Source organism: Prionailurus bengalensis, chromosome D1 (assembly GCF_016509475.1).
Source record: "Prionailurus bengalensis isolate Pbe53 chromosome D1, Fcat_Pben_1.1_paternal_pri, whole genome shotgun sequence".
NCBI classification, from domain to species: Eukaryota; Metazoa; Chordata; class Mammalia; order Carnivora; family Felidae; genus Prionailurus; species Prionailurus bengalensis.
This window is the reverse complement of record NC_057346.1, coordinates 61059367-61072770: the sequence shown is the minus strand read 5'-3', so window position 1 is coordinate 61072770 and position 13404 is coordinate 61059367. Positions and strand designations below refer to the sequence as shown.

Below are 13404 nucleotides of genomic sequence, written 5' to 3'. Positions count from 1 at the left end.
CTCATCCCTTTATGGTTGTCCTTTGTTCATTTTCTTATGACTCCATGTCATTACCAATGATTCTACAGGGCTCTTGATTTATTTTAACATAATTTAATCATTGCTAATTGAAAAAGAAATGGTCAGAAGAGGCTGAGACAGATGTCAAGACATTTCAAGGGCAGAGCATAAAAAGACTTCCATCACACACTCACATATTCCAAGGAATTAAGGAAGAGCCACTGAGGGTAAGGGCACCATTTTATCTCTGTGGTCTTACCTGTAGTCCTCAAAAACTGCCTTCTGCCCACTGACTGGCCTATCTTAAAATTGTTGAAAAAAGACATTATGATATTACCACAATTCTATATGTCATACATTTCAAATTGTTTACTTCTAAAGAAAATGACACCTACTTTATCCTCCTGCATAAACCATGCATTGTCCTAATGATTTTACTCTCCTTAGCTTTTGTGTAGTAATGTACACTGTGCCAAAATCTACTAGCTGTTTATTTGTAATTTAAAAATGGACACTTACCTGAAATTTACACATAAGGCAGTTACATCAATATGAATGCTTAATCATGCAATCAGTGGCCAGTTTCCCAAAGTATCCAGTTTCATTGGGTCTTTCTCTGCCTAAACTGTCCTACATTGTAGGTAAAGTCATATCCTCTGTTTCTATCTCCATGGCTATCTCTCTCTCCGCCACTTAATTTACTTTCTAAACATTTTTATCCTGTCTAATCTGTTCCCTGCTGCCATTTTCTTCTATTTTGTTTCACCTAAATTTGTGCCCTTTCACCATGTAACTTTCTTTTTTCCCCCAGTCTTTTCATTGCCCCTGTCTTCTCATTTCTCTGCTTTTAGTTCTGGCTGTCTTTGATTCATCCCTCCCCTGAGAAGAGCTCCCACCTCCCTCTGAAGGTCACACATACCCTGATTACAAATGGCCCAGTTTTGATACTCCATGAAACTCAGGTCCTGAAAACTTTCGATTCCATGAGTAGTGAGGCTTGAATACTTCCACCTTTCTATAAACACTCCTGATTTATCTTAGGATAGAAAACTGGGGATAGGTGTCAGAGTCTGATGGGTCCCTGGAGGTGAAATTAATATAATCAAACTTTAACCACAGCTGTGCCAAGAGTATATGATTATGATCCATATGATTATGAGTCCCTACCTCTATCCACCATTCCCAGTCTTTTCCTTAAACTGTTAACAGTTTTCTCTTTTGGAATGAACATGAGAATGAATGCATGATAACTACTCTAACCCAGAAGAATACTGAAATTGCAGCTTTATTAGGGGCATCCATACAGAGCTGTGGTAATTAAATGCAGAGAGACCCCTCTGTTACAAGGTATTTGCAGCTTCTCACTGAACAGGATATTCATCAGTTATGCACTTGATAATCATTTATTAAGCAATAGCAGGGTTCACGTCTCCATACTAAATTCTGTAAAGGCAAAAATCATTATCTGGTTCATCATTACTGCCACTGTGCTTAGCCTGGAGCATGGCTTCCCAATACATTCCTTTTCTTAGCTTATACCTTGGCTATCCACCTGACTGCATTTACTTATAAATTTTATAGGCAGCTTATCAATTTCCACAAAGATATATGGTGTGACTTTCATTGTGAATGTATGAAATCTGCAGATCAATTTTGGGAGAATTTAAATTTTTAGGTTACCAGGTCTTTCAATCCAAGAACACAGACCTCAGTTAAACAAATCTTTATTTTTTCTCAATATGGTTATAAACTTTTAAAATAAGAGCTATTGGGGCGCCTGGGTGGCGCAGTCGGTTAAGCGTCCGACTTCAGCCAGGTCACGATCTCGCAGTCCGGGAGTTCGAGCCCCGCGTCGGGCTCTGGGCTGATGGCTCAGAGCCTGGAGCCTGTTTCCGATTCTGTGTCTCCCTCTCTCTCTGCCCCTCCCCCGTTCATGCTCTCTCTCTGTCCCAAAAATAAATAAACGTTGAAAAAAAGATTTAAAAAAAAATAAATAAATTAAGAGCTGTTATATATTTTACATTATATTTATTCCTAAGTATTTGATATTAATTCACGCTAATATGAATAGCATTTATAAATTAAAATAGCACTTTTTCTAAATCTTCGGTACTGATACATAAAGATCGATTTATTTTTGGTCTTTTGTCTGAGAAACTGCTAAGCTTGTTTTTATTCATAATACATAATCTGTATAATCTTTAGGCCTTACTTGGTACCAATCACACCATCATAAATAATGCTAGCTTCTTTCTCCCTTATTTCCAATTTTTATATCTGTTATTATATTTATTGATGTTGTGCTGGTCTCAGCCTATTATTGGTAACTAATGCTGTGTTTGACCCTTTGTGATTCTTATGATGACTGCAAGACACCCTCAGCAAGAACCATTAGGAAACTTTGAAGAAAAAAAATGGTTTATTATTTATTGGACCTGTAAATTACATGGCACACCTGGGACCACAGAGCAGGGTTGTTGGGTGGGCTTTAGGCCTACAGTAAAAACAAAAATCAAATAACAGGTGTTAAGGATGGAAATTGGGGATCATATAAAAACTTGTGAAACTCATGCAATTATTGAGGGCCTATTATAAAATAAGTCTATATGTTATGCTTTTAGTAAGTATTATAGCAGAGAGAGAGGAAGACAGAGAATCCCAAGCAGGCTCCAGGCGGCACGGAGCCTGACCACGGTCTGGAATTCACCATGAGATTATGACCTGAGCCAAAATCAAGAGTTGGACACTTAACCAACCAATCTGAGCCACGCAGATGCTCCTACCATCCTTTATCTATTGCCAGGTTTAATTTGTTAATATTTTGTTTAGGATTTTTACATCTATGTTCATCAGTGAGAACGCCCTGAAATTTTCCTTACTTATGTTTTCGTCATGTTTTGCTATAAAATTATAGCAGAGTTTGAAAATAATTTAGGATTTTTTTTTCTAACTGGACGATTTTTCATATGGTTGGCATGATTTCTTTATTAAATGGCTATCCAGGGGTAGTTTTAAAGTATAGTTTCAATAGAACAATTAAAAGACACTCATATTTTTTTCTTTGTCAGTTTTGAGAAAGACCAACCAGGCCTATGACTTCTATCACATCTTGCCACCAGGCTAAAGTTTAATTAAATTGTGAACCTGGTAGTAGGCCAAGATCATGGTTGGCACAGTCCTTACACCCTCTCTTTCACCACTCCTTAATGCCAAAGAAGTATCAATTAAATATGGTGTCTTTCACAGCCATGAAGAAGATAAGGATGGGGACACAGCTACAATTCTCCACAGGAGCACCAGTGGAAATTTTATTGCCCTAGAAAGACCTGGTATGTTTTCAGAGTATAGGAGAAGGCAAGCCAATTTGACTTATCGAGCCTGTGTTTGCAAGGACAACGACTGGATGGTATCATGTTTAGGGAGTAGCAGTCCTTGGAAGAAGAAAGAAATTTGATTAAGATCACTTGTCAGGAGGAATTGATGTAGAGGCAGGGATCTAGAGTTTTGGGGGTGAGTCAGAAGTAATGAATACCCCTTATTGCCCCATTTATTTTCTATCCTATTTCCCCTCTCTTCACAGAGTCACTTTATTCTCTTTGGTTTATCTGCAGGAACTGGTGGAAATAGGAGGAGAGAGGCAGTGCCTTGTAAACCCTGTCCTTGGGGGCCAGTGCAACAGGTGTCTGTGTGGTTACCAGAGGATGGGCTCCTGCAGGGCAAGTCATGCAACCACATCCATTCACTTTGTGTCTTCCTCATTGCATAGGTAATTCCAGGTCTGGGAACTTTATGTTCAATAAAGCCTGGTGTTTGAATCATCTTCTCTCAGTGTCTATGGGTCTTTGTTTCTGCTTCAATTTTTGTGTCTGTGTGAATGTAATGATAATTGTAAAACAGCTCTTATCAATAGTGATTTACTGTTACCAAACCCAGTCCTCAGTTTCCATCTCCATTTTTACCAAATATATGAATATTATTAATTTCCTTAACTACAGAAAGAAACAGAGGCTTTTCAGTATTAAATGACTTGCTTAAAGCAGATCAGCTTTTAGGTAGCAGAGTTAATATTTGTACTCCTTTTTGTGTGGTTTCAAAGGCTATCATATCAGCTGAAATCTTGTGCTCTGTTTGTAAATCTCTGTGTCTCTATTTATTATCAAGTGATTTATTTTCTCAAGTTTTCTTCAAGTTTGAAACTACTTGTGAAGAAATGTAATTATAGATTATCTTTTCAAACATTTGTAGGGCTACTTGGATTTTCTATTTCTCCCTTTGCCTATTTTTATAAGCTATGTTAATCTAAAAATGTATATTTTAGATATTTGTTGACTAAAAGTTACTCATTACACATCTTTATGATTTTTCAAGTTGAGGGAGGGGAGAGAGCCCACTCCTACATGTGGGCCTCGGGTTCTTCTTTTATTGGGGTCAAGGGTAAGGGCCTAGCATTTCATGGGTTCACCCTTATCAGTGAACTTAAAACACAAGAGCTGGAATTTATAGAGAAGAGAGTAGCAACCACAATAGTGAAGATGTAGATCAGAATATGAAAAATCTCTAAGAACCATATAGAAGAATTACAGGAACACACAGAATGCTAAAAATGCTAAAAATGCTAAAAATATGTTTGTGAGCACAGGGCTCAACATAGGACTCAAACTTGCCAACCGTGAGAAAATGACTTGAGTCGAAGTTGGACACTTAACCAACTGAGCACCCAGATGCCCCTGGATTGCCAATTTCAGAGATGGCTCCATCACTTGTGGTGTGACACGTGTCAGTGATGCTGTTTCTGGTTCTCCCAGGGTGCACCTTGCAATCTGATAGGGCAGACTCGGATAAGTAGCCACCTGTAAGACTGACCCATTTCTCAAGTAAATTGAGTGCTGGGTGCTGATACGTAGTTTACCTAAGAAACTAAATGAGTGACTTATTAATAAGATCACATGCCAAGTCACAAAAAAGTCTTAACAAATTTAAGAAGATTGAAATCATTCTCATTCCAAGTATCTTTTCCAAACATGACGAAACTAGAAATCAATAATAAAAAGAAAACAGCAAAATTCATAAATACATGGAAATTAAATGCACTCTTAAACAATAGGTTAAAAAGGACATTTAAAAAGCTGTAAAATAACTCCAGACAAATGAAAATAAAAACATAACACACCACACTTATGAAATGCAATAAAAGAAGTACTAAGTGGGAAGTTTGTAGAAATAAATACCTATTTTAAAGAAGAAGAAAGCTCTCAAATAAACAACCTAACTTTACATCTCAAGGATCCAGGAAAAACAAAACAAAACAAAACAAAACAACCCTAAGCCCAAATTTAGCAGATGGTTTCTGAGAAGTCACATGTAATTCTTATCTTTGTTCCCATATAGGTAAGTTATTTTGTTCCTTTGAGTGCTTTAGGATTTTTTTCTTTATTTTTGATTTTTGTAGTTTGAAAATAATATGCCTATGTGTAGTTTTTTTGATATTTACCTTGCTTGATGACACTAATTTGATTTTAAACTTCTTTTGTTCTTTAGCTAAGGGTTTATCAATTCTGTTTATATTTTCAAAAAAGCAATTCCTTATTTTATCAATTTTTAAATTATTTTTCTATTCTCCATTTCACTAATTTATATTATAATCTTTATCATTTCAGGTTTTCCTAACACAGCACTGATTCCCAAGTTGATTTCTGCTAATGAGTCTCTGCTCCAGTAAACTGTGACTCCTTCTGTGCACTTTTCTGTCTTTCCAATTTTGGTCACAGGGGTTTATCCTGCATTCTCAACTCTCTTAGTGCTTCTACAAGAGCTGTTGATTTTTCAGTCACTTCTGTTTTTATTTGTTAGGGTGGAGAAGCAGTTTCCAAGCCCCTTACATGTGGAACCAGAAAACAGAAATCCCTGTTCTTATGTTTGTATCATTACTTTGAATTCTTTATGGACTATTTTAAACAGTTGAACAATATGTTTATAGTTGTATTTGTTATTCAAAGAAATATAAGTATGTATATTAACTCCCGGCCTAGTAAAATTAGTGTATTTGTGTCCATGAAATTTCCTTTGACTGACTATATTTTTACTTACAAGTTGTTACCACAGAGAAACTTCTCATACTTTTTCCTTAAAGTTGAGGATATACTGGGGCGCTTGGGTGGCTCAGTCCGTTAAGCATCCAACTTCAGCTCTGGCCATGATCTCGTGGTCTGATCCAGGAATTTCAGCCCCATGTAGGGCTCTGTGCTGACAGCTCAGAGCCTGGAGCCTGCTTCGGATTCTGTGTCTCCCTATCTCTCTGCCCATGCCCCACTCATGCTCTCTCTCTCTGTCTCTCAAAAATGAATAAAAGTTTAAAAATTTTTTTAAGTTGAAAATATACAAATAATAGTCTTAATTTTATGACTATGGACATATACATAGTACATAATTATTGCATACCCATTTTATTTGCATAACTACTTAATGTTCTTCAGTTTTTAAATTAATTTTCTATTTTCTTTGAATTATCTTCCCTTAATCACCTTACATTGTTTAAAAGTTTAAAGTACAATACAAATCTTAGATATCCACTTATTCCTCTAGATATTGCCCTATTAGAGCTCTTCCTAGTCTTTCTCCAAACTAGACTTGAAGCTTTCTAGCTCGTGACACAAATGACCTCCTGGGACTTACTTTAATTACCTTATGGTTTTGCATTGCTTATTAGGGTTCATGTATTCTTCTATCAATTCACTTAGTTTACTGGAAACCATCCTCGAGTAACTTCTTAGGTTAAATTAATTACACCTAAGTACTTAGAAAACATTAACCCCTTTGTCTTCTAAACTCTTGTCTAGCTATTGCAATATCTTACCCACATCTAATTATATTTGCTTTGTAGTCAAACATATTATTTTTAGATGTTTGTTTTTCTTTAATATCATTTATCATTCTATCTTTATCATTATTCCTTTAAAATTTCACAATATGTTTAATATGGATTTTTAAAAATCCATAATTAGGTAACCCTTATTCCAGGACCTCCCATTAAAATGATGACATACGAACTTGTAGATTAGATTTTTTGTTTTTTTTAATGTTTTCCATCCTCATATTTTGTTTTTGCTGGAGATTTTCTCATATATTCAATATATACATTGAATCAAAGACCTTTATATGTACTGCGACATCCTCCCCCTCCCCACCCCAAAATAGATCACAGGGGATGTTGTGTTTCTGTCCTCACATATGTGGACTCAGCAGGATTAGAGGTAGTGACTGCCAAGGCAGTGTAGTCTTTGTTACCAGTGCATGGAATTCAAAGTTCTCTCCACTACTTCATTCTTTCCCCATAAGTCTTTAACCTGAGAGCACTCAACCAATAAACTCTGCGTACAAATATTCACCTCAGTATTTGATTCAAAGAGAACTCAGCCTATGATACCATCACTAACAAAGACAAATGCAAGTGACATAAGAGGAAAAATTATTTGCAAGCACATCAAAATAGAAGGCTATATTCTTTAATATAGAAAGCACACCCACAAACTAATAACTAATTTTTTTTTAAAAGAGCATACTTGACTGGCTTCTAAAAATAAATTCAAATGCTCTTGAATGAGAAAAGAAGACTAATATTTATTTTATAAGGTACAAAGTGCATTTACCAGCAGTAGCAAAACTGAATCTGAACACTCAATTACAGGCACAAACATAATGACCTTGGAAAACAAAATGTGACACTCTTCCGGAAAAGCCACTTACAGAGTCTCTAAAATTGCAGGTGACATAGGAATCAATTCTGCTTGGAGCAACAGGAGAGGCCTCTTAGGGCCTTAAACATAAATGGCTAATTCATATGCATAATGGGAATTCAGTTGAATGTTCCTTGAACTAATTCATGTAAGGACTTGTCTGGGGGCTTTTTAACCCTTCTGGATAATTTCCAGAGTTCTCATCCCCAGAGGCCTTTGTTATGCTAAAAGGGCATCCAGGTAGAAGGACTAGAATCAAACTGTCATGATCAACCCTTGTTGTGTCTATCAAATGGGATTTGGGTGACTTCATCCTGTGTTCATCTCTTTTTTGAACTTAAAGAATATAAATGCAGTGGCCAACACCTTGGTAAGTACCTGAAAACCCTCATGATCGTATCAGTCAGTAACCACAAGATGCATCTCTTATCCCTGGTAAGCTATCATGATTTCACTGTTCAATGCCTGCTTCAATATCAGGATATAGTCAACACCTGAAGCAGTCCCAATGACTTCATTGAAAATCACTCTACCTTTAACTTAAAGAACATGATAAACAACCTTATTTAAAACTTCCATATAAACAGTAAACTTTATTCTAAATCCATCCTTTAAAGACATTCTGTATCTGTTACTTACACTGCATTTTTTATGTTTTTGCAAAGTACAGAATAGGGTTGGGTAGGCCCTTCTGAGATGAAAACAACATGCTAGAAATTTTTCTGTGCAGTGTTTTACTTTCTTGTAGACTCTTTAAAAATGTCACACTTCAAAGCAAATAAAATGGCTCTTCCAGAGACATATAGCACTTTCTAAAGATATATATATATATATATATATATATATATATATATTAATTTAGGAGAAGTAAAGGTTGATAGTGAAGAATAAATAATGTGCTTGTTGAAAATGTTATTACTCCATTTTTTGATTTATCAGTAAACAAGTTTTTATTACATTAAGAGAACTTATAAACATGAAGTTATTAATGGGATTTGGTATGGAAAAATTAATAACTCAGATCTCAAAATGCTTAAATTGATTAAAAGATTCAAAATTATTACATGATTACTGTGCAAAACCAGTGCTAAGTTATTGACAACCTATGAAGTATGGGAGAAAGTTTGCTAGATAATATCTAGGAGAAAATTGAAAGAGCAGAGTCCCCTCTACAGCCCAGGAAGAACTGCCTGCAGCAGGGATGGAGACATTGGCAGGAAGGGTGCTGAAGTAAAGATGGAAGTAGGTGAGTTCAAAGACAAGCTAGGCAGAAGAGGGACCCTGGGCAGCAAAGCAACATTTCTCAAACGTCTCACTTAGCTCAACAAATCTGACAGTAAACATGCTTTGATGTTATCTGTCCTAAAGGGAATGATCCAATAACTCCATGTGGTTACATAAACCAAACAAGCAAACCCCTTACACAATCCTTGTTAAAATAAAACTTCAGTTTTCATTAAACATTAATCTTACTCCTCCCAGATTAACGTCAGAAGCAAGTTTGGGGAATCTGAAGACACTAGGTCTAACGGATAGCCCTTCATTGGTTGTTGTGTGATTTGACACAACTGGATTAGTGTCTAGGCAGACAGCTATCACAAACTAGTCACTGAAAGTACAGTTTATTCATTACTTTACTATGAATTTGTATGAGAGTTTGCCAAACTCTAAAGTGAACAATATCCAAACACCTGACAGGTTTTTTACTTTATTAAAAAATGCAAATAATGTATTATATAATGCAAAACTTCCTAGGCATTTCTTTCTAATTGTCTGTCTCCTAGACATCTCATTCTTTTTTTTTTAATTTTTTTTTCAACGTTTATTTATTTTTGGGACAGAGAGAGACAGAGCATGAACGGGGGAGGGGCAGAGAGAGAGGGAGACACAGAATCGGAAACAGGCTCCAGGCTCTGAGCCATCAGCCCAGAGCCTGACGCGGGGCTCGAACTCACGGACCGTGAGATCGTGACCTGGCTGAAGTCGGACGCTTAACCGACTGCGCCACCCAGGCGCCCCTCCTAGACATCTCATTCTTAAGGGGAATAAATGTCACTAAAATGTTTATAGACAACCCAGAAGTGGAAGTAATTTGGGCAGAGGAAAATAAATACAGGAAGTTGGAGGTGGGGTTCGTCCAGAAAACTCATTCAGAAGGCAGTGAAAGATCAAGAAGCAACAATAGCCTAGAGAAAACTGAAGGTGGATTACAATGATTGGCATTTGAAATTATAGGAGAGATGAATTCCAGGGAAAAAAAATAGTTAAGAAAAAAGGGAACATGAGCTTTTAAGTATTTTCCATCATGACAACAGAATCATTGTGACAAAATGGTTGAAGATGTATGTAAAAATAAGAATGGAAGTACTAAGAAATGGCCTAAATAGTTCAGATCTGAGAGACATTATCAAATTCCTCACGACAAAAATTGATGATGAAGCCTGCAATTAGCTCTAGTGTATCATTGAATAAATTCATACATTAACTCATTATTTTACAAATAGCATATGATCAAACAATTCTCAAAACTATTTTTCTTGAACATTAACAGGTTATATTTTTTTAATTGTATTGAAGTTTTGATGGAGAATTTTATTCAATATGGTATAGTGAGCTAAATTTGGTATGTCAATTTCCATTTTACTCTACACACGTAGTAATAATAAATAAAAGATAAAAATAATAAAGAGATATTGCCATGCTCCTTAGATAGACAAATATATAGAAAATACATGATAATTGATAGATGTTAAATGATAGATGGATGATGATAGATTATAGAGAGAGAGAGAAAGAGAGATGAGATGCCATGTAAAAATACATAATTATGTGTTGAAGTTGAATCCAGAAACCAATGTGGCTCCTGGTCTAGAGGCATATTGGTGGTTGGCAGCTCAGCATGTGCATGGGACTCAGCACGACAGTGCTCTATATTTGACAAGGGACCAGTCTAAGTTACCCTACTTGGGACATGAAGCTGTTAATCCACATGGAGAGTAGAAATAGGTGTTGTCACAGCTCAAATCTATTCCCCATAACAAGCCAGGTCTTGAGATAGTTGAGGGTAGGAGATGGGAAGGGCAAAACCATCCTCAACTCTCATTTGAAACAGTATCCTTTAACCGTTATAAAAAGACTTAGTACAGTTGACAATCTTAAGGAAGTGAGGAAGAGTCAACTGCCACATCTAAACATGGGGCATGAACAAAATAAATCATCAAACAAACAAGGAAATTTTCACTCAAGGTGCGCTTACAAGTAAAATTCTGAAACATGTATGAAGACTAACACTGAAAAAGAAACTCTACAATTTCGATAATAGCATTCACTGATGAGAATAGAAAAACTAAAGCAATTTAAAATGAATTTTGAAGCAGCCATTCTTAAGATCCTCAAAACTTGAAGGTGGCATAATAACAATAAAATGAATGAAAAATTATGGGGGTAGGTAGATATAAATTGAAAATATAAATATGAATTATAAAAGAAAATAGAGTAATTGAAATAAAACTCAATAGTTGGGATACATTTGGGACCAGTAACAAATGAAAACAGAATTAGTAAATAAGAAGTGGTACTACAGAATTCACCAAAATGCAACAAAAACAAATGAACAGTTTGAAGATATGAAGCAATCTAAATAGGAAGTTAGATTGGGAAGTTTCAACAAGTTCCAACTAGATATATTTTAGTAGGCAATGTTGAAAATTATAATGGCAGAAGATATTCAATGCTGAAAAATACATGGCTTTTCAGGTTAAGAATACTAAATTACAAGCAAAATAAGTTAATTGCAAATCCCCATCTTGCACCGCAGATAACAGCCTAAAGACTAGAGGAGGTGAAGAAAATCTTAACTAAAAGGAATGAAAGACCATGTGCCAGCAAGACACAGAGACACATGAGGAAGTCAATTGAAGAGGGTTTACTGAAGGATCTCTTTACAGACGTGTATATATGGCCAAAGGTGCAAAAAGAAGATGAGGAGACACTCAGGACTCTATGGTAGGAAGGAGACAAAAAGAGAATGGCCAGCATAGACAGGCTTATAACAGGCTTCTACGCCAAAAATCTGCAGTGTTCCTCTATGTGACTAGTAATCATTATGAAAAATAGAAAAGTAATAGAGAATAAATGATCTTATAAATACTCTTATAAATAATTGCATAAGGATTCTAAAAAATTTTTTTTACAAAAGATGTAAGATCTTTGTGGAGAAAATTACCAAATGTTTCTGAAAGACATAAAAAGAAATTAGAAAAAAGGAAAAAAACCTATGTCTACGTTAGAAGACATTGTATAAAAATATGTTATTTTATCTCTGAATTTTATGTACATTAATTGAAATTTTAACAGTATGTAAAGTATAATATTTACATTAAAAAGTGAAAGTTTCAAGTTCTCCAGTTGGGATATAATTATCTTAGTTGACCAATCAGCTCTCGTATAGAACTTATACCTATTATAACCTCTGTTGTAAAGTTCAATTTTGATATAAATGTGTTTTCCTTCTCTTTCAGTTTTTGTTTTTAATGGACATTGATGAATACTTTTCTTCCTAGGTTTCTCCATTTAGGTTTATACCTAAGAATTATGTGCATATCCCTTGGATTCACAATACCTCAATGATTCCAAAATGGTAGAGTCAGGCATCTGAGCCAGTCTATTTGCAGCACTTCAGGAAGCCTCTCCCAAGCTTCTCATCTTCTCATTCACCTGTCATGTTCACCGTCAACAGCTCTGAAACTGAAATTTCTACCTTCTTCCTGATTGGGATCCCAGGGATGGAGCATGCCCACATTTGGGTCTCCATACCTATTTGCCTCATGTACCTCATTGCCATCCTGGGGAACTGTACCATTCTGTTTTTCATAAAAACAGAACCATCTCTTCATGAACCCATGTACTATTTTCTCTCCATGTTGGCTCTCTCTGACCTAGGACTGTCCCTCTCATCTCTCCCTACCATGCTAAGGATATTCTTGTTCAATGCTCCAGGAATTTCCCCTGATGCCTGCTTTGCCCAAGAATTTTTTATTCATGGATTCTCAGCTATGGAGTCATCAGTTCTTCTCATCATGTCCTTTGATCGATTTATTGCCATCTGCAACCCTCTGAGATACACTTCCATCCTGACCAGTGCCAGAGTCACCAAAATTGGGCTTGCTTTTTCTTTCAAAAATGTTCTGTTGATCCTCCCTTTCCCTTTGACCCTAAAACATCTAAGATACTGTAAGAAGACCCTCCTTTCCCATTCCTACTGCCTCCATCAGGATGTCATGAAGCTGGCCTGCTCTGACAACAAGGTCAATGTCATCTATGGCTTATTTGTGGCTGTCACAGGCACCCTAGACTTAGGATTTATTTTCATGTCCTATATGATGATACTGAAAGCAGTATTGAGCATAGCATCACAGAAACAAAGGCTCAAGGTCCTCAACACCTGCGTGTCCCACATCTGTGCTGTGCTCATCTTCTATGTTCCCATTTTCTCTCTAACTGTTATCTACCGGTTTGCCAAACACAGCTCCCCAATAGTTAGGATCTTCATGGCTGATGTTTTCCTGTTGGTACCTCCATTGATGAATCCCATTGTATACTGTGTGAAGAGCCAACAGATAAGAAATATGGTTTTAGGGAAGCTGTGTCAGAAACACAGCTGACAGCGATG

General features: G+C 36.1%; 1 protein-coding gene across 1 annotated transcript; it reads left to right on the top strand.

Moving 5' to 3' along the window:
• Positions 1-12454: 12454 nt before the first annotated feature.
• LOC122483444 (olfactory receptor 51A4-like) lies at positions 12455-13404 on the top strand. Its single transcript, XM_043580450.1, has one exon. The coding sequence runs from the start codon at positions 12455-12457 to the stop codon at positions 13394-13396; it is 942 nt and encodes a 313-aa protein (XP_043436385.1). The 3' UTR covers positions 13397-13404.